Source organism: Ascaphus truei, chromosome 13 (genome assembly GCF_040206685.1).
Source record: "Ascaphus truei isolate aAscTru1 chromosome 13, aAscTru1.hap1, whole genome shotgun sequence".
Lineage (NCBI taxonomy): Eukaryota > Metazoa > Chordata > Amphibia > Anura > Ascaphidae > Ascaphus > Ascaphus truei.
In genome coordinates this window covers 8,366,505-8,392,477 of record NC_134495.1, presented here as the reverse complement: position 1 = coordinate 8,392,477, position 25,973 = coordinate 8,366,505, and the positions used below count along the sequence as shown (strand labels likewise).

The 25,973-nt window shown below is 45.9% G+C and overlaps 2 protein-coding genes across 3 annotated transcripts in view; both read right to left on the bottom strand.

The window, feature by feature from the left end:
* DNAH10 (dynein axonemal heavy chain 10) overlaps nucleotides 1-1,752 on the bottom strand; it is a 94,222-nt gene extending 92,470 nt beyond the window's left edge. Inside the window, exon 1 of the mRNA XM_075568357.1 lies at nucleotides 1,463-1,752. Coding sequence (XP_075424472.1) covers nucleotides 1,463-1,697 — 235 coding nt within the window. The 5' untranslated portion in view covers nucleotides 1,698-1,752. The remainder of the gene's footprint in view (nucleotides 1-1,462) is intronic.
* Nucleotides 1,753-2,242: 490 nt separating this feature from the next.
* Nucleotides 2,243-25,717, bottom strand: ATP6V0A2 (ATPase H+ transporting V0 subunit a2). Of its 2 annotated transcripts, none has more exons than XM_075568359.1 (20): nucleotides 25,370-25,717; nucleotides 24,643-24,721; nucleotides 21,757-21,854; nucleotides 20,910-21,047; nucleotides 18,872-18,972; nucleotides 18,455-18,581; nucleotides 18,025-18,107; nucleotides 15,968-16,061; nucleotides 14,599-14,811; nucleotides 12,992-13,142; nucleotides 12,295-12,434; nucleotides 11,359-11,516; nucleotides 10,748-10,835; nucleotides 10,439-10,557; nucleotides 9,519-9,729; nucleotides 9,147-9,266; nucleotides 8,423-8,542; nucleotides 5,969-6,086; nucleotides 5,264-5,435; nucleotides 2,243-4,876 (listed from the first exon to the last, which is right to left on the bottom strand). In XM_075568359.1, the coding sequence occupies exons 1-20, from the start codon at nucleotides 25,484-25,486 to the stop codon at nucleotides 4,774-4,776; spliced, it is 2,550 nt and encodes an 849-aa protein (XP_075424474.1). In that variant the 5' UTR covers nucleotides 25,487-25,717; the 3' UTR covers nucleotides 2,243-4,773. The 2 variants fall into 2 exon arrangements, with proteins under 2 accessions (XP_075424474.1, XP_075424475.1); XM_075568360.1 differs by having other exon boundaries at nucleotides 18,872-18,969.
* Nucleotides 25,718-25,973: the final 256 nt, after the last annotated feature.

The following is a 25,973-nucleotide window of genomic DNA, read 5'->3' as shown; positions in this document are numbered from 1 at the left end:
AGCTACTCACACCGCCTGTACCTTATAGTGACAGCCACTCCCACTGCCTGCACCTTATAGTGACAGCTACTCACACCGCCTGTACCTTATAGTGACAGCCACTCCCACTGCCTGTACCTTATAGTGACAGCTACTCACACCGCCTGTACCTTATAGTGACAGCCACTCCCACTGCCTGTACCTTATAGTGACAGCTAATCCCACTGCCTGCACCTTATAGTGACAGCCACTCCCACTGCCTGCACCTTATAGTGACAGCTACTCCCACTGCCTGCACCTTATAGTGACAGCTACTCCCACTGCCTGCACCTTATAGTGACAGCTACTCCCACTGCCTGTACCTTATAGTGACAGCCACTCCCACTGCCTGTACCTTATAGTGACAGCTACTCCCACTGCCAATACCTTATAGTGACAGCTACTCCCACTGCCTGCACCTTATAGTGACAGCTACTCCCACTGCCTGTACCTTATAGTGACAGCCACTCCCACTGCCTGCACCTTATAGTGACAGCTACTCCCACTGCCTGTACCTTATAGTGACAGCCACTCCCACTACCTGTACCTTATAGTGACAGCTACTCGCACTGCCTGTACCTTATAGTGACAGCTACTCCCACTGCCTGTACCTTATAGTGACAGCCACTCCCACTGCCTGTACCTTATAGTGACAGCTACTCACACCGCCTGCACCTTATAGTGACAGCTACTCGCACTGCCTGCACCTGATAGTGACACTACTCACACTGCCTGTTCCTTATGTATTTGTAACTCGGTTTGGTTACCATCAGGTACTATCAACAGGGCACTCAGAGTTGGGTTAATAATAGTTAATATCACAATAAACAGTGATACTTTACCCAGTGTAGTTGTGAGTTTGGTTATCACAATGTAATATTACTTAATCACAACGCACTTGGGGCTTTAGCTGCCAGGCAGTAATAACTCCTGGTTACCTTATGCTCAGTAACATTAGGTTACCATCAGATACTATACACAGCCACTCAGCAGTTGGGTTACCATCAGATACTATACACAGCCACTCAGCAGTTGGGTTACCATCAGATACTATACACAGCCACTCTGCAGTTAGTTTACCATCAGATACTATACACAGCCACTCAGCAGTTGGGTTACCATCAGGCACTATACACAGGCACTCAGCAGTTGGGTTACCATCAGGCACTATACAAAGGCACTCAGCAGTTGGGTTACCATCAGGCACTATACAAAGGCACTCAGCAGTTGGGTTATCATCAAGCACTATACACAGGCACTCAGCAGTTGGGTTACCATCAAGCACTATACACAGCACTCAGCAGTTGGGTTACCATCAAGCACTATACACAGGCACTCAGCAGTTGGGTTACCATCAGATACAATACACAGGCACTCAACAGTTGGGTTACCACCGGGCACTATACCCAGGGCACTGCGGAGTCGGCTCACCGCCCCCTCTCACCTAGGGGTACCTCCACCTGCACCTCCTCCACCCCGGTGCTCTTGAAGAAGAGCAGGGCCGAGGCCCCCTCCTCCTCCTGCCCCTCCTCCCTCTCGTTCAGGAACCTCAGCAGCTGACCCCCGTGCTCCCCGTCGTTGCGGTTCAGCAGCTCCTCGAAGTGGGCCGGGTCCGTCAGGCGGAAGGCGCCGTACACCCGGTCCCGGATCCATTCCACGCGCGCGTCCTCCAGGGACATGTCCGCAGCTCTCCGGCGCGTCAGTGTGGCGTCGCCATGGCAACACCACGCTGCCAACGCCGGGCCTACATCCCGCCGGTCGATATCAGTGCGCAGGCAGCTCACACAAAGTGCATACACCGTAACCATCCGCAGCATCAAGGGATTACATGAGAATCATATTAATGCTTCAAAGAACTTCTAGGGCAAAATCCAAGCAACGGCAGGCAGCTGATTGCTATTTGCATGTTCATTTGGTTAAAGGCCAGTGAATAGCATGTTTCATTTAAAAAAAAAAAATATGAAAACTATATATTTAAATCAGTTTTCCATAGCAAACCCAATGCTATGATTATTTTTTTACAACCTTTGTCTAGCCCCTCTGCATGAAGACTTTTTGGGAGGGTTATTAATTAAAATGTGGTAGTGCCAATCAGATCACTAGCACACAGAAACTCCCATTTAGATCAGGTCACCACTAGCTGGGTTAAAACTCAGTTTAAATCCCCCCCTCCCACAAAGACTTCTGAATACGACAGGTGAAAAACCAACACAAAACACATCGCTTATAATACGGAATTTTATTGACAATCGCAATGTTAAATTGCGGTTAACGGTGTGCAACCTTTTCCCACCTTTTATACAACCAGTTGCATTGTAACACAAAAGATAATGTCCTTTTCTCGTAAAAACATGTGGAGACGAGAGCAAAGGGAGTGTATATAGTAATACGAAGGCTCAGATCAGCAAAAGGGTGCAACCCTTTAACATGCGAATGCTTAGCACCCTCTCAGGGCGGTGGGCCTAAGTATCGCAGCCCCCCCCTTACAGAAGACATTTAAAACAAGTCCTCTATTTAAACAATAGCAAACGTCATACCAAGGCCTGGGGGAGCGGGCCTTACACACCAAACCATGCAAGTGGTCAGTGCTAATAAAACAGCTAGTCTAATGCAAGCTCTCCCGCCCCGTCTTCGCCACGGAATAAAGAGCATTCTCAAAAGGACACACGGCGGATACTCTGCAGCATTGTATAAAATGCAACATGTTCATTATGCTGAATGAGCCTATTTGAGCAAGTTTTATTAATAGTTCATTTTGGCACATACAACACAGTGGAAATAAATACATTTAGACCTCTATTTAACATGCTGTGAAGTCGTCACATTTGCTTGGGGAAGATTAAAAGGACTTATGTCTTCCCAAGCAAAGAGAAGACGGCCTCACAGCCTTTTAAAGAAGAGTCTTTAAAACCTCCTGACCTTTTTATTATGAGACATGAAGACAAGCTTTAAACATCGCAAAATAGCTCGGGGGGGGGGGGGGGGGGGGGACCTTGTGGACATTTTATAAGGGTTCTGCATCCCTTCCTAGATCTACAACATAAAAATTGGGATGAAATGTTTTCACATGTTCTTTCCTTCTATCTGTTGTGGGCTCCCATGTGGTTTAAGTCGGCATTAGTTAGAATGTTCTAAAAAGCAGCTTTCGATCTGCAAAGAGGATTTCGACTTTGCAATGACCTTCTGCGTGGTTTCCTTACTAAAGGATGCGCTTGCGGTGCAAATGGTATGTATTATAAATCTAAAGGCAAATGCCTTCCAAAATAATGCACACAATAATCATTTCGCGTGCTTTGCAGCTGCGTCAGACGTTGCAATTGGTATTAATAAATATGAAATGGTAGATACGGTGTTAAGTGGCTGTGCTTTCATTCTGTTGGGAGACAGATATTTCTAAGTGGGGCTGCACATAGACTTTTTTTAATGCATTTAAAAATAAAATAGTTCTGGATGTAGTGGAAATGGAGCCAGTGAAAACAAAAACACAGGAGAAGGGATATTAGTCGGTTCATAGATTGGAGAAGGGTGCTGTAATTCGGATTCAACAGGATATGCAACCAGACACCCAAAAATATGTAATCCTTGTAATAAATCATAGAACATTAAAATAAATCCCACAATATTGGTCGCTCCTGCACAGAATTTACACAGCAAGATGAAGAGATTAGGGTTTTTTTTTTATGGAATGTCATTAACAGATGAAGTCAGAGAAATTACATTATAAAAACAGAGAGAACAAAGACTTAAAAATAGGCTAGTTACATTTGAATTGTCTGAATTATTCTCCAAAATAAGCAACATACAAACTTTCAGTCGTCATGTACAACATCAGCCAGTCACTGTCGGGGAGAAATATACATTTAAGTCAATACTGAAATGTTCAGTGGGGTACACATTCTCCAAATGCTGCCATTATTGTCCGAGTTAAAAAGGTGTATTCAATCTTACAAATATATAAAATCTTTAAAGATTCATCCCAACTCCTCATCCAATCATATACTATTTGTCACTTGCCTTACCATATATTTAATTTAATATACAATTAAGATTCTAAAAATGTAGATTCCAGAGCCCTATGCAAGACACACAAAAAGCACACAATGCAGGCACTCTCTCTTCCTCTCAACTTTATTAGGCATTTGTTTAAAGCGACTATGTACTGTAATGTGATCCTTGACACTCAAAGACAGTGTTCTCGATCGAGGTAGGAAAAACTTGGAGGCAGCCATCTTAAATGTGGTGTTTAAAAAAAAAAAATCAGCAAAGAAAACCCAACGTGTATTTTTTTCATGGAGAAGATATAGCTTTTAGTTAAATCTGCAGCAATTGTTACTACAATGAGGTGACATATTTAGTATATTCCGCAACAGGAACAGGTAAGAGTAAATGCATCTATTTTATTGTGTTTTCTCCCTCAAAAATGTTTTCTTCAATCAGATGTTAGGCCATTGTATACTTTAATTTTACTCGCCGTTATTATATACGGAATACTGGACTTGAATATATTCACAGTTAAGTGCATAGGCCCATTTAAAAACACAAAAAAAAAAAGTACATTTTTGGCAAAGCCAAATGTAACCAGTTTAATAACGCAGAGGCCTGTATGGGATAAATAAAAGCCCTATTAAAATGAAAAAATTAAAATGGCTGGCCTGCGTTCTAAGGCAACGGGTGTGAAATTCTTCTTGGTAAACACGCCGGACTCTGTCACATGATTGTATACATTATGGATCCCGAGTTACCAGCAAAACAGATCTACAGAGCGTGTTCCCTCTCGAGATGAAGAGACACGTGTTTGAAGGAGAAAGGGGCAAACTTGTATCCTTCGCCGGAATAAAACTTGTTCTGAAATTCCACCCTGTTATAAAAAATAAAAAAAAAGAAAAAGAAATACATCAATATCCATCCAACACGCCTAGATCATACGCTTTGCAGACATACATCAGATACTGTATATTAATAATGCTCTACTTGTGCATGCAAGCACGGTATATTTAAATACGCACCAAGTGCTCATTTGCGAGTGTAAAAATGCCCCTCCCCTCATAAAAATTATGCATGCGTGCGCACACGCAGAAATAAATCTGTAATCTTTCCAAGAAGATCTTTATGTATCCATGTATTTCCAAATGTATATACTCAGACATCACATTTGTCACCAGCATTTTCCTTTTCCTATGTATACATCTGCAGCGACCTGCGCAGCGGCCGTGAGCTTCCTGCGCCAGCAGCTGGAGAAACCTACCAGTGTAATCGGAGGGCGTGCAGGAAAGCGGAGAGACCCTCCATCACCAGGAGAATAAATACTGTGAGCGCGGCAAACACGGCCAGGACTGGGACCAGCAAGAAGACTCCCACGCTGGGAGCTACGCGGAGGCCCATCCGCATTACCATGCCCCACAGCACCTCGGAAAGCTCTGGAAAGGGAGGAAGGACGCGTGGGATGAACCGGTGAAATTACTTCCATTTTCCCTTCCCGGTATTCCATGAGCAGATGTGGGAAGCACACAGGGGTCGGGGGGGGGGGGGGGGCAGGGGGGGAAGAGGTGCTCTGCGTCAGGAGGAGTTTCATCATGCAATCTGGGTCTTTACCCCATAAAGCCATCTCATGTCCCTTCCCCAGCTACTGACTCGGGCGCAGTAGATAGGACAATGGCTTCCCAGATGTTCAAAGTGAGCCAATGTGGAATTGTTTCCACATCCTCACAAATATTCTTTGGAGAAACAATACATTGTTCATTAAGTATATTGAACCAAGGTGTTTACACATTACTTGGACTGTTTTTCCTTTAGGTTTAATGATCTAAAGATTCCAAAATCTTTCAAACAGGAGGAACAGACGGGGCAGCCTTGAGAGGCCAGCGAGGAGGAGGGGGAGAAGAGAGAGAAGGGGGGAGAAGGATAGGGGAGGAGATCTCCATTGTGTATATTTCTGAGTGGTCAGACTTACGGGCGTGAGCCAAACTTAATGCCCAGAGCCGCAGGTAGGACGCCGTATTGGAGATGCAGCCCAGGCAGTATTCAATACTGTGGATAGCCTGGCGCAAAAATACGTCTCCAAAGTCAAACTGAAAAACAAAAAAATAAAAAAAAGATTCAAACAAGGGAGATCTTCGCTGGCAGAGTCGCAATGTAAAGGGTTAACACACAGACACGAATGTTACACCCCATGACATGCAGAGTACATTCATAGTATACACGACTTGCAAAGAAATTAAAACTAAACCTTAGAAACTACGCACATTTCTTGGCCGATGAGCTTTCTTATAAAAATTGTTTTACGGCGAAAACTTTTCACCTACAAACTACAGGCAAAAACAAAAAGAAAAATACTGAACCCGAGGCTTCCCAAATCAGGGCTCAAAAGTGTGCAGATGCATCCATGCAAGTTAATACTCTTATAATAGGATGTATGAAGTATGTATAATATAATAACAGTTCAATAAAGATGTTTGGAGATCACGTGAGTCAAGTTAGAGGGAGGTCAGGAATGCTCTTATGTGCAGGGTATAAATCTTATTAATGCGCCAGGGATGTCTGGGGAACCCGCATGATGGGGAAACCAGACCCCCTAGTCTGCTAATAAAGTATGACCCATAGAGATAGACCATAGTGGTATGAAGTAGAATAGTCCTTAAACTTGAAAAAATAAACGGGTACTCACGACCTTGTGGATCTAGATACCCAGGTGCTCTCAACATGGATAGAATACCGGAAATGATATCCCAAGGGGGAAGAAGGAGGCGGTGCACTGCGTCCAAGGGGGAAGAAGGAGGCGGTGCACTGCGTCCAAGGGGGAAGAAGGAGGCGGTGCACTGCGTCCAAGGGGGAAGAAGGAGGCGGTGCACTGCGTCCAAGGGGGAAGGAGGCGGCGCACTGCGTCCAAGGGGGAAGAAGGAGGCTGTGCACTGCGTCCAAGGGGGAAGAAGGAGGCGGTGCACTGCGTCCAAGGGGGAAGAAGGAGGCGGTGCACTGCGTCCAAGGGGGAAGAAGGAGGCGGTGCACTGCGTCCAAGGGGGAAGAAGGAGGCGGTGCACTGCGTCCAAGGGGGAAGAAGGAGGCGGTGCACTGCGTCCAAGGGGGAAGAAGGAGGCGGTGCACTGCGTCCAAGGGGGAAGAAGGAGGCGGTGCACTGCGTCCAAGGGGGAAGAAGGAGGCGGTGCACTGCGTCCAATGGGGAAGAAGGAGGCGGTGCACTGCGTCCAAGGGGGAAGAAGGAGGCGGTGCACTGCGTCCAAGGGGGAGGGGAAAAAAAAAAACGGAAGACAGAGGCTGGGTCACTAGTTAAAAAATTTCTTTATTGGATCCACAGCAACATGCTGACAAACCGGAGTCTTGAGGAACCTCCGACGCGTTTCACGCTTACGTTCGCTTTGTCAAAGAGTGCCCTTGGAACGCAGTGCACCGCCTCCTCCTTCCCCCTTGGGACATAATTTCCAAAACCTGTTTTACGACCAAGCACTGGATCCGGTGTCTCACTGTCCCTTACCGCCCCCCCCCCCCCCCCGCACACTGCTGATGGATGTAGGGTCCGGTGTCTTACTGTCCCTTACCGCCCCCCCCGCACACTGCTGATGGATGTAGGGTCCGGTGTCTCCCTGTCCCTTACCGCCCCCCCCTCCCCCCGCACACTGCTGATGGATGTAGGGTCCGGTGTCTCACTATCCCTTACCGCCCCCCCCCCCCCGCACACTGCTGATGGATGTAGGGTCCGGTGTCTTACTGTCCCTTACCGCCCCCCCCCCGCACACTGCTGATGGATGTAGGGTCCGGTGTCTCACTGTCCCTTACCGCCCCCCCCCCGCACACTGCTGATGGATGTAGGGTCCGGTGTCTCACTGTCCCTGACCGCCCCCCCTGCACACTGCTGATGGATGTAGGGTCTGGTGTCTCACTGTCCCTGACCGCCCCCCCTGCACACTGCTGATGGATGTAGGGTCCGGTGTCTCACTGTCCCTTACCGCCCCCCCCCCCCCCCCCCGCACACTGCTGATGGATGTAGGGTCCGGTGTCTCACTGCCCCTTTCATCCATGTATAGCCCTGTCTGTTTCTTCTCTGCATCATCTGGCTTAGATGACTATCTTGTTTTGTTTTTTTACATGTGTTAAACTCCTGGAATCTCTGTAAATCAGGGTAGCTGACTTGAGGAAGGGAGGAGAACTCTCGAAAGCTTGTCTTATATCTATTGTTAGTCCAAATAAAAAAAGGTACCACCTAATACTGAAGTACTCATTAACTCTGCACTACTACCCAAAGGCACTGCTACCATGCAGCTCAGTGCTAGCGTTCGCCATGTATCCCTCTGCCCCTCCAAACTGCAGAAGACTACACAGCAGGAGGTTCTGGGGCCAGGTAATGCAGTCAGGTCCCCTGTCGTGGGAAGAACGCCGGTGACGGCCTCACCTCCTCTTTGTCTCTTTCTCTAGCCTCGTGGTCAGAATGGTTGCCTCCTTCTTCCAAATCATGCGATCTCAGCAGAGAAAGCTCCTCCTCGCTTCCCCGACGCACCAACGTGTACCCTTTCTACAGACAAAAAACAAAGATGAGCCATCCTTTCAGTATGAAACACTTTCCTTCCCAACATGGCCAACTCCAGTCTTCAAGGGCCACCACCAGGTCAGGTTGTATAGATATCCTAGCTTCAGCACAGGTGGCTCAATCAGTGGCACAGCCACCTGTGCTGAAGCAGGGATATCTATACAACCTGACCTGGTGGTGGCCCTTGAAGACTGGAGTTGGCCACCCCTGGTTTAACAAGTGTAGGTTTCTACAAAACTACAACCAAGCTAAGACCATCCACCACCAAGGACATATATACTGTGCCGTCTACAGGCATTGACTTCCCTGGGCTGCAAGGCGTCTTCCAAAACAAGAAGGTGCCTTATAGCAGAAGACTATTCAGTAAATACATAATCTTCTAAAACCAGGGCCACTGCCTTTCCTTATAGACCGATCATTACCATTTACCGCTACTTCTTCTAGACCTCGGCAGGCCCAACTAGAAAATGATCCCAAGTCAATAAAACCTTCAAAAGACCCCATGGCCCCCCATTTCCAGAGGACGCGGTTTACTTTACGAGACATGCACCTATAGAAACAAGGTGGGGGGGGGCGAAAAAGCACCTACTCTGTAATTCCCAAAGGTTTGGCCTCCGTGGTGCTGCCAATAAAGGTAAAGAGGTTTCCCAAATACCAGGACTGGCACCGAGAGGAACACGATCACCACCAGGAACGTCTGGAAACCTTTCTACAATGGGGGCAAAAGGAGGAAAGTGGCATATTAAATAGGTTACATTTGATTAACGTGTGTGTGTGCCCTCTTCCCCTCAGCACAGGTGGCTCAGTCAAAGACTGCACACACCTGTGCTGAAGCAGGGATATCCTGAAAACCTAACCTCTTGGTGGCCCTTGAGGACCGGAGTTGGCCACACAAACCCCTAGAATGACCAGTACACCCCTCCAATTCCCTCTTGCTGAGTTTCTTCAGCTTATGACTGACCTGCCCGGTGTAAAAGTCTTTCATGTCCGCTCCCGTGAACAGGAACATGTTGATAAAGTGAATGAGAATGCTCGGCGCCTGCATGGAGTTCTCGGCGGAATACATCCACCACTTGTACAGAATCATGAACACCAGGTAGCCGAAAATGCACGTCAGGAAGAGGAGTTCGGGGAGGAAGACCAGGAAAATGCAGAAGCGCTTCCTGAAGTGCCTGCCAATAAACAGGAGATTAGAAAGCAGCCCGGCGAGAGCTGGTTTCTTCTACATACGGGCAGGTCCTTTCATTCAACGTCAAAAGAAGCATTACCCGTAGGGCAGCAAATTAGGAAACCATTGTAGAGCGGAGATGCCGGGGGGGGGGGGGGGATTATAGGGAACACAAAGCATTACAAAAGTAATTAATGAAAGTAGGAGCGGCTCCGTGTAACGGCGCTGCCACGAATAACGACAGAGGAGCCTGCTTCATATCCCGGGGTCAGCGCCTTGTGTCCAAGTCACTTTATCTGGGCCCCAAAAAAAGGATTGTAAGCTCTGGGGGACAGGGACTGTGTCAAATCCTATGTGCGGTGCGCTGTACTGCAATAGTGAAGCGCGTTGGGAGCTACGATCCACGCCAATAACAGCTCTACTCCTTCTGCGTTGGGTGAGACACCAAACTGCTGGAGCAACTAATAGTTGGGGCCGCAGGTGAAGCAATATAGGGTCAGAGGAAGGTCTTGTCCGCCTGTTGCGCCCCTCCCAAATTGTTTACAGGAAGTCTGAAACGTTTCGCCTTCATCATACTCCGGTCTCCAGCACATCAGGTACCCCTCTTATTTGTATAAGAGCCAATAAGAGAGCATATGAGGGGCAAGAGCCAATGGACATATAAAAAGGGAACACACAACACTACCGAAAAGCCTCATCACCTCTATACTTACAGATGGTTAAAGACACTCAAAACGATTCCAAATGTCATGTGTGTCACACCGATAATAATGGACATCTTCATCTTGAAAGAGTTCAGAAAAGTGAGCCGATTGCTGGCCAAGTTCCAAATCTGTGCGTGAAAAAGAGAACGCGTCACACGAGACCCCAGCAGGAAGGGAAGCAGAGGAGACGGCTCAGCACGGAGATAAACGTGTAACAGCCCTGTCTGTGCCTGGAGCACCAGCTTTACAAACAAAGGAATATTCCGGTTTTATTGTGGCGTTATTAAAAAGGATTACAGAAGAATTAAGAGTACTCACTGGGTCTATACCGAAAGGATAAACTCCGTTCATGACGCCTGTTATATTTGGATCCATGGTCAAGTACTGATTTGATAAATCTGCTTTTCTGTTGAAATCCCCCCCCAAAAAACACAGATTAGTATTACAAAGAATGAAAGCCAGAGTAGGGTTTCTCTAGAACCGCGTCAGTAATCAGTTATGGGGCGGGGGGGGGGGGGGGGGACTTAGGTAATCGATACTGCAGGAGTGGGCAACTTTAGTCCTCAAGGGACAACAGGTCAGGGTTTCAGGATCTCCCTGCTTCAGCACAGGTGGCTCAACCAGTCCCTGCTTCAGCACAGGTGGCTCAGTCTTCAACTGAGCTACCTGTGCTGAAGCAGAGATATCCTGAAAAACTGACCGGTTGCTGGCCCTTGCGGACTGGAGTTGCCCGCCCCGGTGATACCGCGACACGATGCAGCGCGGAAGGGGATGGATATTTTCGGTGCAGCTTGCGCTCGCTCTGCGCATTGGCGAGGGGTCCCACGAGAGTTTCCCACCGTACATCAAGCGCTGTTTGGAATGGAAATAGGAGGGTAAAGGGGGATGAGGAAGGCTCCGAGTGGTCTACGTCAAACGGCGATACTCACTTCCAACCGCCCGGGACAAACATGGCCGACACGTTCCAGCCGGAGCCGAATATATTCAACGACTTGGAGAAACAGTCGTTGTAGATCAGCCCGGTGTAAATGGAGAAGAGGCCCATCAGGAGGATGATGTAGCGGCCCTCAAAAAAGATCTTCATAATCTGTTGGATAACGAATAGGACGTAGGGAGAAAGGTCAGACAAGACACGGAAATCTTGTCCAAATTCATATTAAAAAAAAAAAAAAAAAAATGTTTTAAAAAAATTTAAATTTTTTTTTAAAAAATTTTAAAAAAAATTCATTTTTTTTTAAAAAAAAATAAAAAAAAGACGCGGGGCAGACGGTGACCATTCTGCCATCCTCTGAAAAATACACGCGAGCAGGGGGTGAAATGGCTTAAAGTAGTGGTCAAGTGTCCAATTAAAAGATCTACATTTCAACAGTGAGGCGAAACGCGTCGGTCGGCATTTTGCAAATATGTCAGCAAAATTTACTTAATAGAAAGGGGTGAAGGCTTTCTAAAATAAGAATCACTTTCTTCTTTAATGAGGGATTTGTAAATAAAACAGTAGTGATCCTCTGGGGTGTGAAAATAACGTAAGTGGTACTTTGTACACCCAAGTGTCATTACACTTCCACCGCTGGTTAAGAGGCCTTGCGTGCTGCAATATGCCCAGTACATTGGTATTAACAATCTTATATCTATGTCCTTTATCTGTGATCTGTATACTTTCCCTTCCCGAGTAACCGTGTACAGAGAGATGGGATGACTGGCAAACAGAAGCGTTGACGAGAGCAAGATGAGTGCAGATCTACTCCCGCCCAACCTATGAGCCGCGAAACCCACGCACAGGGGGGGGGGCGGGGGAATTTACAGAACTCCAGCGCACCTTTGGCTATAATTGGAATGTATTTGCAGCGCGATATGTTATCACTTACCTCATCGCGTGAGCGTAGGAACATGGGGCTGCTTTCGTAAAGCACCATCCAAAGGGCGAAGAGAGACATGAGTATCCCGTGCCCGAAATCTCCAAACATGACACCGAACAGGAACGGAAAAGTGATGATGGTGAAGGGAGCTGCGGGTCGGAGCAGAGAGAACCGCGATGTGAACCCCTTGAATGCAGGGCCCCCCCCCCCCCCCCCCCCCCCAACGCCTCTTCCCTCCCCCTGCATTTTAATCTGGGTAGTTTGTTACATTAATGTCATTCTGTACGCCAATACTAAGATGTCAAATATTTACATCAGCGTACAATGCTCGCCTTCCTATACCCCAAAAACTTTAAAACAAAAGAAACCAGATACTTTATCCTATATTTGTATTTACAGTATATTGATCCAGAGGAAGGCATACAGCAAACCCCAGTGACACATCATCCAATGATATCTCATAATGGGGAAAAATTAATTCCTTCCCGACGCCAGTAATTGGCAATCAGATTACTCCCTGGATCATTCCCAGGCTTACAACCTAGAACCGTAACCTAATGGACCGAATTCCAAAAACAAATACTGAAACACAAAGTACATTTACAAAATCAGTTCAAAAACACAGATACCACGAACGGGGCACCCTAACAGTTCAGCGTCTCTTTGCGGCACCAAATTATCAGGCCGAGCTTAAAAATGGCCGAACCTGGATTCACTTCTCGGTAGTTCCCCACCCCGTAAGCGTCCACAATGTTCTGAAAGCCCACAGTGAACTTGTTGGTGCGGATTAACGTCGGGGGCGTCTCGTTGCTGGGGATCCGGTTTATAAACGAGGGGACGGAGGCTCCGTTTTTCCTCTGAAGAAAGAAGAGGAGATCAGTGTTCAGCGGGTGCCACGAGCGGAGAAATGTGGCTAGATTACCCAGTGACCGTAAGAGATTGCCAAACTCCCCCCATGGAGTGCAAGTCATGTTCTGCATCTAGAACAGGTGACGCGAGTCTCTTCACCATCTAATGCAAGAGTGACCAACTCCAGTCTTCAAGCCCTACCAACAGGTCAGGTTTTCAGGATACCCCCGATTCAGCACAGTTAGCTCAGAGGCTCGGTCAAAGACTGAGCCTCTGATTGAGCCACCTGTGCTGAAGCAGGGACTGATTGAGCCACCTGTGCTGAAGCAGGGACTGATTGAGCCACCTGTGCTGAAGCCGAGATATCCTGAAAACCTGACCTGTTGGTAGGGCTTGATGACTGGAGTTGAGCACCCCTGCCGTAGACCAGGAGTGGCCAACTCCAGTCCTCAAGGGCCACCAACAGGTCAGGTCTTCAGGCTACACCTGCTTCAGCACAGGTGGCTCAGTCATTATGCCTGCACCAGCTGTGCTGAAGTCGGGACGTCCTGTTGGTGGCCCTCGAGGACTGGAGTTGGCCACTCCAGATCTAATGTGATGGTTCTGGAAACACTGACACAGCTGACACCAGACTTGCAATTAGGTCCCCAACATTACATTTAAATGGGCAGCCCCGCCTCGGACCAAAGTGAAGGCACGGCAGGGACATTTCCACTGGGTGCAGGGTATCTGATTAACACCTTACAAATCAGGCAAGCATAAAGTATTATTAAATACAGTTTAAAACGTTTAGTGTCGTCTCTGGTTCCATAAGCTTGGCACAGCCATTGCAATCTGTAGGACTTTTCTTTACATTCATCGTTTACACTTCAAAGGTCTGCACGGGAACCAAACGCTTTGGCGGGTTTAACCATCTGTATCTATGCTCTTTCATGATCGGATACATTTTCGAATTCTTGTTGATTGGCTTTAAAAGGTCATTGTCCAGGCATCGTTAAAACAGATACAAACTTTAATACAGGGGTCTCAAACTCAGTCCGCAAGGGTCACCAACAGGCCAGGTTTTATGGATATCCTTGCTTCAGCACAGGTCAGTCTTTGAGTCACCTGTGCTGAAGCAGGGATATCCTGAAAACCAGACCTGTTGGTGGCCCTTGAGGACTCGAGTTTGAGACCCCCACTTTAATACAATTGGAGAAGTTGCAGCCCATGCAGAACCGGCCGAAAAACAAAATGACTAATTTCTCACTGGAGCAAAAACTTTTACTTTGAGTCATTATATTTATCTAAGAAAGTGAAGGAAATAAAGTACTTTTTTTGCCCATCAAAAAAAACTTTAAGTAGCAACATAATCCTGGTACCCCGGTAGTAACAGAGCCCTATAACCTGGCTTGCTCTATTGAAAACCTTTTCGCTTTGTAAACCCCCTGCTAATGCCCCAGGGTAACAGCAAGGGTAGCTTACCGAGCCTTCCTCAAGCCCCCTCCTCAGGTTTGGCAGGTCCGCCACCGGACACCAAACCTCGGCAATCAGGCACTTGTTGGTGACATCAAAACTACACAGGTTCAGGACGTGATAAATGGCCTTCATCTTCTTTATCTGGATCATCCACATGCATATGGACTCTGAAGCCTTGGACAGGACTTGCTTCAGGTAATCGTCTGTCCGGTACATCACCTGCGTCAGAACCCAAAGATCTGTGCGTCAGAACCCAAAGATCTGTGCGTCAGAACCCAAAGATCTGTGCGTCAACTCCAAGCTGAACGCTCAGACACATTTGCTTCTGATTGCCAAAGGATACTTGTAATTTAAATTATAATATAACTCAAGAATGACCCAAATCCTTAGGGTTAACCAAAATTAATCAACGCCTCCTATAATTGGTTACATCAGGGGCGGCCAACTCCAGTCCTCAAGGGCCACCAACAGGTCAGGTTTTCAGGATATCCCTGCTTCAGCACTGGATTTGGCCACCCCTGGGTTACATAGCAGTGAAACCCGAGCAAAGGGCCGTGGCCCTTTAAACATTGCATTTAGTGAGTATATGGGTCGAAACTGTTATCTTATGGGACTCTTAGCTATTGTATAATCGTTATCCTATGGGACTCAGCTATTGTATAATAGTTATCCTACGGGACTCTTAGCTATTGTATAATCTTTACTTTATACCCTGTGAGGGTTACACATTAAAACAGCAGATTCTATGTTGCTTAGCAAAATGTGCTTTGCCTACATGACATTTTATTGATTATTCCTGATTTATTGTGGAGTGCGGATCCATTTTTGCTTTACTGTTGAAAATAAAAATGTGTCCATAGAGTTTCGCCTTTGTTCAATTCTAATTGAGGGAGAAACACTCGTTCTAGATTTACAGGTATATTGATCCAGAGGGAGACACAAAAAAAACCCCAGGAAATAAACGATCTTGTATAATTCAGCAATAAAACCATTATCTGTCCCATGAATCAGCATGGGAAGAGACCAGATTATCTTCATGCTAGGAGTATAGTGACCCGACCATCCCAAGAACATGGAAGTTCCATCTGTCCTTAGAATATCGGATTAGTACACAGATAGTCCAGGTTAAAAATTCTATATTCTCCGAAGTTGCCGTTCCACAAAAAAGTCCCATTAAACGCCCGCCCGCTTCGGAGTATGTAGAATTGTCCCAAGTCATTAAGCAGGTGAATTTCTCATTTTGAATCCATTCTATCCAACCTTTGCCAAGTCTGCCAAATTGAGGTCTCACTCCCAGTCCCACATTGGGAATGAAAACACAGCACCAGAAAAGGTTGACTGATCACCATCGATGTGCCCCCTTCACCCTGCTCACCGTGTGCAAGTCTTGCATACGACTGCTCAGGCCCGATATGGTCTCGTTACGCTCATCAGTAGAAGTCGGATACGGATACACACGGCAGTGGTAACTGAGGCAACATGAAAAACACAAAACTTGATTAATTAGGCATCGTAGAATAAAACACAGACAGGAAGGCGCAACAAATCTACTGTGAAGCGCTATGTACATTAATGGCGCTATATAAATAAAGACATACAATACGCAACGCTGTAGTTCTGCATCGTGTTCGCGGTCCTTCTGGCAGGACCTGGTTCAAGGCCCAATTAATGATGCTAAAATGACCTTGCGCCAACTCATTATACAAAACAGCTCAAATAGCACAATATAGAGAAGTCTGTACTGAAAAGAGAAACTGGTATGAAACCAATTTAGAATATATTGCTTTATATTTTCATTTTGTGCCAATCAAATATAGTTCAACGGTCTAGGAGCCATATAGACCCAAAAGAAGTGTAGATTTCTTGCAGGTGGTCATACCTTTCAGTGGGACAAACAAGAGTACTTCATAGATGCAATTACAGCGTACAGAGCTTTCCAAAGCTCGCAAGTCTGTTGTGTGTGTGTATTGATGTGTATATACTGTACACACCTTGTGATGTTTTAAAGCTCTGTACACTACGATATCACCACTCACGTCAAAAAAAAAAAAGATATCCGTTATTTTGTCATGTTTAGCAATGTGCGCATTCGCTCAAATAAGTTTCGTGGATTTTCTCGCATTTTCCCCATCCAAATCCGTTTGGCGGCGTAAAATCCACGAACGGATTTGTTCGGTGTTAATCCGCGCGGATCAAAATCCGCCATCGGATACAATCCTGCTGGCAGATTCTTAATGTCGAGCCCGCGGTTCTTAAGAATCCGGCCACGCATTGCGGAATCCGCGAAGTGTATTGGTAATAATTTAAAAACCGCAAAACCGCTCCTTTTTGAGATCGATTCATGGAAAATCTGCAAACCAAAGAAACCGCGGAATCCAGATCCAAATCTGCAGTTCTCTAGTCATGTCATCTTGGCGCGGGACGCTCGCTGGCCTTCTCAGAGAACGCTAGTGAAACTCCCGCAATGCCCGTGTTGATTAGAAGGTTGTGGCAAATATGGAAAACTGGACCTGCCCACGGAGAGGTGATGGGGAAGTTCTACCCAACATGGGCATGTGGTTTCCATGGAACGCCAACCCTTTCACACGCATGATACACTTTGCAGCAGGGGACGGCAGGTAGACTGTGCGTTTGAGACTTTCAGCATATTTATAACTAACTAATCAAACCTTGGTTGAAACCGTTTTAGAAAGTGATCTAGGTGCATTATATCCGGCCTCGCTAAATTCATATTGCGGATCTCTTCAGAGGATGAACACTGCCTCTAATTTCTCTATACGTACTAGCGCGTCACCTGCACCCTTCCCCACCTCGATGCCTGGGCGGCGTTTGCTACAAACCACAAGTAAATGTAATTGTGTGCGCCAGTGCTGTCATGCTGTTGAGCGTACAAGCCTTTCCCTCCCCGCTTTTAGTTATTTAAAAAAAATAAATTATTATTATTACAACCGAAAAAGTAATTTACACAAACTGGAACCAATGAAAACACCATAAACTGAAATGTAACTCAGCAAATAAAAAAGTAACAGAAAAAAACTATCCTTTTTGTTTGGAAGAGCCCAGTAAAGTAGTAATATATGCAGGGCCTCCCAGCACCCAGATACAGTGTTAGGCTGAGCTTAGAGTGCTGGCTACATTGAGGCGACGCGACCAGTGACGTCATCCGTCGCGGTCACAAAAGTTGTAATTGAGTTTTTACGATGTCGCTGGCTGCAAGGGGCGGTGACTTTATGTGATTGGCTTATTGCAGTCACATGGTTCGTCCGTCGCGGTAAATATCAAAATCCATTGATTTCAGCGATTCTGGTCGCTGTGTCGCGCTCACTATAGGCGCATGCGACGGATTACATGCGGGAGTATAAGCGCAGCCTTAGAAGATACACAAAACAAATTATCTTATTCTCACTTCTCCTTAGAGACGCAATTGCTCACCAATCACAGATCTTTTTCACTTTCTGTCCGATTTGGTCACCCCAATAGGAAACTAAAAACACAAACCATTTGGTCGGTTCTTTCTAGGGAGAGAAAAAAAAAAAGTTGAACACTTAAACACACCCGTTTGATATATCATCATTACATAGCAGCATTTGAGAAAGGCATCTTTATATAGCGCCTTTATATAGCGCCTTTATATAGCGCCTTTGAAAGTAAAGGAGGCGTTTTACGCTCTGCTTCATAAACCCGATCGTGCCCAATTAACTTGTAGCTTATACGAAATGCAAAACAAAATAGAGAGAATACACTTCTGGTCCTTCTGGCAATGCACAGGTTAAAGTGCTCTGCGGGAATTCTGTGCTCTGCAAACATCTGCCCAGGAAAAACAAACAGGCAGGAGGCTGGGCAGATAAACGCTGGTCCTCACCGTGTCCGGGTCTTCAAGGAACTCGTCAAGCTCGGCGAACGTCAGGATGGTGTATCCTTTACACACCCGCCACAGCATTTTCTCAAAGGACTCCCGTCTGGCACGGTGAACCAAGCCAGAGACAAAGCTGCAGAGGAACAGAAGCGACGGTCACGACGGGTCACCACAATAACCCTTTTGTTGGCAGAAAGGGCCAGCATGGGGTTAAGTCGTAGTTACCGCGACACAGGGAGCAGCAAGACAAAGACAAGAGAACTTGGGCGTCTGTGCATCCTACTGCAGAAAGACGTGTCAAGAGTAAGACAAACCAGGCGGATGTGGACACCCATGGGTGACAAACAGCGGAGACCAATAAGTCCGCTCCTCTCAACGCAGAGAGACGGCGGTTATCTAATTGAGCATTTCAGCGCTCCTCACCCCAGCTTCGCCCCCAGTCTCTGCATGCAGGTGTAATCCATCAAGGATTCTTTCTCTAAAGCCGGAAATTCTTCATAACTGGAGGTTGAAGAGGTTTCCTGCTAGATAGAAAGAAAATAAAATGACAATTCGGATACGTTTAAAAAGGGGTCCGTCCCACCTAGGCAGTGGCGATTAAAAGGTTATATCGGGGTGAATGGTTTTACCAAAATCTGACACCTAGAAGTATTTTTAAATATTTTTTTTTAAAGCGAGTTTGTAAACATGGTGACCTGAGATTTGGGAGGGGTTCGAGTTCCTCTGGCTTCTCCCTTTTGTTTCATGTCACGGTCAATTAGATTGTAAGCTCTTCGGAGCAGGGACTCCTTTTCCTAAATCTTACTTTTATGTCTGAAGCACTTTTCCCCTTTATGTGTTATTGATATTATTTGTTATTTATATGATTGTCACGTGTATTACTGCTGCGACGCTATGTACATTAATGGCGCTATATAAATAAAGGGCACATCCTCCGAAAACAAGAAGCCGGCACTCCCAGGGGTCTTCATACAAAAAAATTAATCCACACAGATCAATGTTTCGGTCAAACACACGGACCTTTCTTCTGCTATATAAATAAAGACATACATACTGTGTGATCAGTAAGAGTTTGTACCGAGTCACACCCCTCCTTTTAACTTTATTGGCTTTCTGATAACGAAAGACTGGGCTAAAAAGGTGAATAAAATATTTGATTGACAAACATTGCATTTTTATGGACCTCTAAATTGGCAATTTATCATTTATTTGCACACAAAAATACAAACAGCTAAATTGTTGCTTTTAGCACTGTTATATTTGGTTAGGGAAGTCAATAATAAGGTTAGTTGGAATGCTGCCGTAAAGTAACTGAATCCACATCAAATTGATCACAGAGACACAGGATTATTAATGACTGCAATAAAGCCAATATTGGTAAATTAGCTATTTTCGCCTGTAAAAACGTATCCAGTTTTGGGTTGAGGCCGCGACCAGCTCCATATTGTGTCCTGTTTCTCATGTCCAGGGATCTTTACTATGAGTAAGAAATGAGACTGGTCCAGCCAACGTGAATGCCATTATATACAATATAGTGATCAAGCTCACTGCCCCAAGAGGCATTTATTCCGACAATGCCGGGAGGGGAAATCAGCAGACACCAAGAGATGGAGGGCTCTGAATAAGAGAGACCTATGGAAGTATACATGAAAAAAAAAAACAGCTGAAAGCTCTAGGAAACAACGGATAGTATGATATATATGTATTGAATGGACTAATGCAGCAACAAGGAACAAAATAGGGTAGCAGGCACTATACATGCGAGGTATGTTGGGGTGACCAAATACCTGACCAAGGAAGCCTTGAGATGAACGTTATAATCTCCCCGGCAAGTCATCTGCAGCTCCCACTGTTGACCCGTATTCAGTTAGTGTATCCGGTGTAGAGTATGCAATAGTACTCACTAGAATTCACCGTTCCCCATGGCCAGGCAAAAACACTGAATATATTCTGCGTCCCTTGGCAGCGTCTGTCCGATCCACGTAAGCTCCAATTAAAAAAAAAAAAAAAGATCAGAAGAACGGCCATTCCTTGAAGAGGCAGAACTCGCCAGCCGAAAGTTAGGTTAACAAAACGCTTTTCTTTTAACTACGTAAGAGTTTGACATCCACAGAAAAAAACGCTCCTCCACCCACGCGTTTCACGTCGTCACTGGCGCTTTCTCGAGTAAGACTTCAGAAAGCGCCAGTGACGGTGTGAAACGCATGGGAGGAGCTTTTTCGTCTGTGGATGTCAAACTCTTATGTAGTTCTAATAAAAGTGTTTTTTAACCTAACTTTCGGCTGGCGAGTTCTGCCTCTTCAAGGGATGGCTATTCTTCTGATCTTTTTTTTTTAATTGGACCCTACGGAATTATGGCTGCTCATGAACACACCGTAGTCTGCACAGAACAGTTCAGACTTTGCTACGTGGAAGTGGGACAGCCCTAACACAACCTGGTCCGACGCAGATGGTTCTGTACCTCGGTGGACCTCTGCACAAAGTTCTTGGTCGCCCGCAGCATGTGTGCATACTCGGTCACCTCCACGAGGTTCTTGCGCAGCTTTTCCTTGTTCTTATTCACTTCACGGAGCTCAGCTTCCAGCTTCTGCAGCTGCTCCTGAACAAAAAAGGAGGTGGGAACAATCAGGCTGAGGAAGCTATATGCCAGGAGTGGCCAACTGTGGTCCTCAAGGGCCACCAACAGGCCAGGTTTTCAGGATATCCCAGCTTCAGCACAGGTGGTACAATCAGTCAAAGACTGAGCCACCTGTGCTGAAGCAGGAATAGTCTTAAAGCCTGACCTGTTGGTGGCCCTTCAGAACTGGAGTTGGCACCCTCTGAACTAAACGAACTTTAGAAACCCCTGACTGCTCCAAGCTTAAGTAAGCAATTAGCAACACAACGTTAAATAAGGAACGAAGGCAAATACGGAACGAAGGCAGAGATCTAATGTGGTCGGACGCTCCTGCCAAGTAGATAAATGGGCAGATCAGGTCGGCTATGTGCTACTTATCTGCCCTCATTTTCCACATTTCTAAAAACACCTGCAGCCGTTACGACACGTTCTTGCTAGCAGTGAAGGGGTTAACGCCGACAGGTGTCAGGCCGTGTGCAATGATGTCAGGCCGTGTGCAATGATGTCATCTCGTGTGATTCAAAGGAAGTGACGTCAAAGCCCTATAACATCCAGGCACTGTCAACTTTGCTCTGATACATCAGCTGATCGCCGCGTCAACAATCTTATTACTTGCAATTAAACTGCATTTTACACTGTGTGCGTACAATAAAAGGAGTCGTAAAAAAATACCGTCCAAGTGGTAACTGACCTGGATTTCTAGCACGTGTTTTGGAAGAGGAGCCGCAGGTGTGATGGTGCCCTCTGGGAGATGGATATCCGCTTTTCGGATTTCTTGTACTAAATATCCTATAAATTGTAAAAAAACAAAGATATATATTCATATATTGCATTCAGTGCGATGTACTGACACGGTTAGGCGTCTGCTGCAATTATCCGCATGTGAACTTTGCGCCTTGATGCAATCAGCTAAATGATTGTATTTGGCTGAGCAGTTCCCAACCAATTGGAATATTAGCATCGGTCCTCCTAAATCTCGGCAAGCCCCTCACCCTGCCTCCTGAATCTCGGCAAGCCCCTCACCCTGCCTCCTGTAGTTGTAATTCTGTAATATACTGTGGGTTGGTAATGAAATATGATGGTCCAAGGAACTACAGAGTACCATTACGTTGTATTACCAAGCCAGGCTTTGTTTTTTTTAGAGGGAACTTCCATTATAATAGATCCCCCTAGCTCTGCCGCTATACAATAAATATATCAAAACATGGTATCCAAAGTGCACTGCTTGTTTAACATGCTTTCATTTAAAAAAAAAAAAACAGAGCTAAAATACAACAATAAAATAGAAAAAGGGGAGGACCGAGACCAGAGAACACATTAAAATAAGAATATTCGTGTTCTTGGGAAGGTAAGATCAGGGTTACCATATGTATTGTACATATTGGCGGTTACTATCATAAATAGAGGTATTATCCTTATCCAATTTGGGAATCCTATGGATTTGGAAATACACGTAAATTTACAGCATACAACATGCCCATGGTTTTTAAATACAACAAAGAACAAATATATTATGTGGTAATGGTTGGGGTTTCTCAGAGCTTGTTGGGAATTTGTGTACTTGTTAATTGTGTGCAGCTGGTCTCAGCTGCTTATGGGAGGGTTGTGGCTCCTCCCCACCAAGGTTTAAGCTCGCCCCGCCCCACTTTCCAAGTTGGCAGGTCAGTTTCATTTTGCCAGGTTACGACAGATCCAATGTGATCATTCTTCCTGTAATTATACAGGTAAATAAGAATTTTAACCCAGGTTAGTGTTAGGACCGGCTTTCGGTCATGCCTTGTAAGTGGCAGCAGGCTTAAGACGCTTTGGCCAACGGTTAAACTAAATGACCCTTTTTACAAGAGATATGAAGGTATTGCACTGTGTATTTTTGGCACAATGGATGTAGCTTTGGGCATTTTTGTTCTTTGTTGTATACATTTAGCCACGCCCACGAGCACTCCTTGTGACACTTACAGGCATTTACATATATATTATGTGGTAATGGTTGGGGTTTCTCAGAGCTTATTGGGAATCTGTGTACATGGTTTTTAAATGTCACATAATGGGTTCCTTTGTACTAAGGGAACTTGATCTCAGAGCAATGCATTGCAGGTCTCTCCGAGTTACGGGCAAACTTTTTCCCCAGAGCAGAACACAAATACAAACGGCTGCATGAAAAGAGGATTGCTTTCTGTGCTTGGCCTTAACCGTCCCGATATTGTGTGAACACTCATCCTCTAACTGTTTCCGTGAGGTTACCACGTGAAACATATCGAGCGGATTAGATAAAGCAAGTCATACGTTCGCTCCAGAAAATATATGAGCTCATGATTTTTGCCAGGGGGCGACACCGTAACATGCTGGACGATTGTACATAAATCCTTGTATGTTAAGGAAACCAGCTCGAGTTACAGCCAAAGAATACAAAAAAGGATAAAAATAAGTCCAATGGAAAAGAAACAAGAAGTCACAAAAACTCTGGGGTGCGGGAAATGAAATACATAAAAATCACACAAGAGCACGAAAACAGAACAATAAGGACGTCTGGCAAAACTACCGTCGCCTGTGTCAGACACCCTTAATGTGCTCCCCAAAATGTAAACAAGATCCTGTTCTTGCAGTGATGGTGTCCCCTATGCAACAATAAAATAGAGAGGCCTTCAGCACGGCCTCCAGCACAAAGAGTCCCAACCTCTCTTTACTGCGGAATAAGGCATCAAGAAGAATTTGGAGAACTATCCCATTCACACTTAGCTCTATTCATCAGTATATTTATTTATACACACACTACATAAACAGAAACATGCATGGTAAACTAGGCTCAGATGCATCACTCGAATCAAACCTTAGTTAAAGTACAATCGTGCAAGATACTCACCCTACAATTATGGTTACACTTATTTTGATCCAGAGGAAGGCAAGCACAAAGCCAGTAAACATTTGCGAATTCTGGGCCATATCAACTAAAGGGCGCAAGGCTTTAGCACGACCATACTCAAATTCAAGTGAAGGCGAGTTCTCAAGTAATGCTAAATCAGACTTCAGAACCTTTTCTTAGACATATGTATTGTATCTGCAATCACAGTCTGCATGGGTAGTAAATTCCCCCTCATCACTGCCCTTACTGTAAAAGAACTCTTGTCAGACGGTGAAATCTTCTTACTCTAAGCTCAAGGGATGATAGGGGAATTTGTGCAGTCATATAAAAAAGCCCTTTTATCGACCTTGGGTATACTACCAGCGTGTAGAACAGCACGGAACTTGGATACAAAGCTCAGCCTACAGTAGAAATAGAGAAAACTCCTTGACGTGAACTATGAAGGGTTTTGGGAACCACTATTTAGATCTTTAGGGAACACAGTCTCAGAACCGCTAGCACAACCCATCACCCAATTCTCATCACAAATACAGTTAACATCTTCATAAATGGTGGATTCCACAAAACACAATGGGATTAGGAGCCAAGAGGAAAAGGTGTTACCCATCTAATATAGATTTTAGCAAAGTTATTCCAGACAGGCCCAAACGACACACCAGTTGAACAGAGCGTTATCTACAGATGTGATGGTGAGCACGTTAGTTCCAGGCTACGCACCCAATATTCGCTCCATCTCTTCACACTTTTTAACTTCGCCAACAAACTTTCTCTGAAAAGCGTTTACGTGAGGGTTCAGCTGTCGGAAAAAATAAAAAACACAGATCGTCATTACTTTATTCACGCACTTCCAGCGCTTTGTAAAGCATTACACAACTATTAAGGCATCAGTGATTTGTTGTTCAAGTTAAGGAACTTCCTAACAGCCTTCATCCCATAGAACTGCAGGGGTTTGGTTACCATTCAAGTATCTCCTCTCTCTTGCAGGGACTAAGATCAAAATAGCGCAAGCTGAAAATTTACGCATGTAAACCCTTCTGCCGACAGTGGGTACTGACCTTCAGCGAAGGGATTACATAAAATCATCAGGATGTTAACATGGGGGTCCCCTGAGGAAAACACTCATTTAATCTCTGGGGACCCCCGATTGCCAAGATTCTAACAGGGAAAAAAGGAGCACATTTCAGTCCCCTCCAGGGCCAACAAAACGGCAATTAAACCTACCACGTCACGTAGGACAACAGAAAGTCACGCAGTTATTCGCTGCAGCTTCCTGTTTGCCTGCATGACGCGGGGGATATACAAAAAGTTCAACCAAATTTAGCAAAACAATAAATAGGGATTTTTATTGTCCTGAAAAATAAAAATAAATTTACAATCAAAACACCCCCTGTAGCCCCCACCTTCCCAACTTACAAACCCCCACCTCCCCAACCCCCTTACTCACATCTCTGAACTCGGCCAGCCCCAACTCCCCCAGCTCGCTGACACAGTCATAGGCCGAACCGGACTGCAGGAAGAGCTGGGCAAGGCACATGGTGTCGCTGCGGAATAGGGAGCCCATGACAGGGCCGGTGGTGGAGAGGGGGGGACCCCCGGTACCTCCGAAACCCCCCCTGCAGCCAGCCCTCCTCTCCTCTCGCCTCGGCGGCTGATGAAGGGCGCAGGGGACCCCCGGTTTCTACCGGTACATTCCACGTCGCTTCTTCCCCGGCTCCGATCCTCCAAATCTCCGTTACTTCCGGGATAGGCGGACACCCGGAAGTGAGTCGGGCAGATGACTTACCTTGCGCTGCACGTGGTGGGCGAGGCAGCCAATCAGGTGGGTGGGTGTGGCAGCCAATCAGGTGGGTGGGTGAGGCAGCCAATCAGGTAGGTGGGTGTGACAGCACAAGTGACAGCTAGCTCTGTGCCAGCTGCTGGAGCTGCCAGTCTCCAGAGGGACTCAGCATAGGGATTTATTTTACTTTTATTTTATGCTTAGAGAGTTGGTGGCGTCACCGCTCTCAAGCATGAGCGTGGTCAGCGCCAGGGGGGACGCAGCCTTAGAT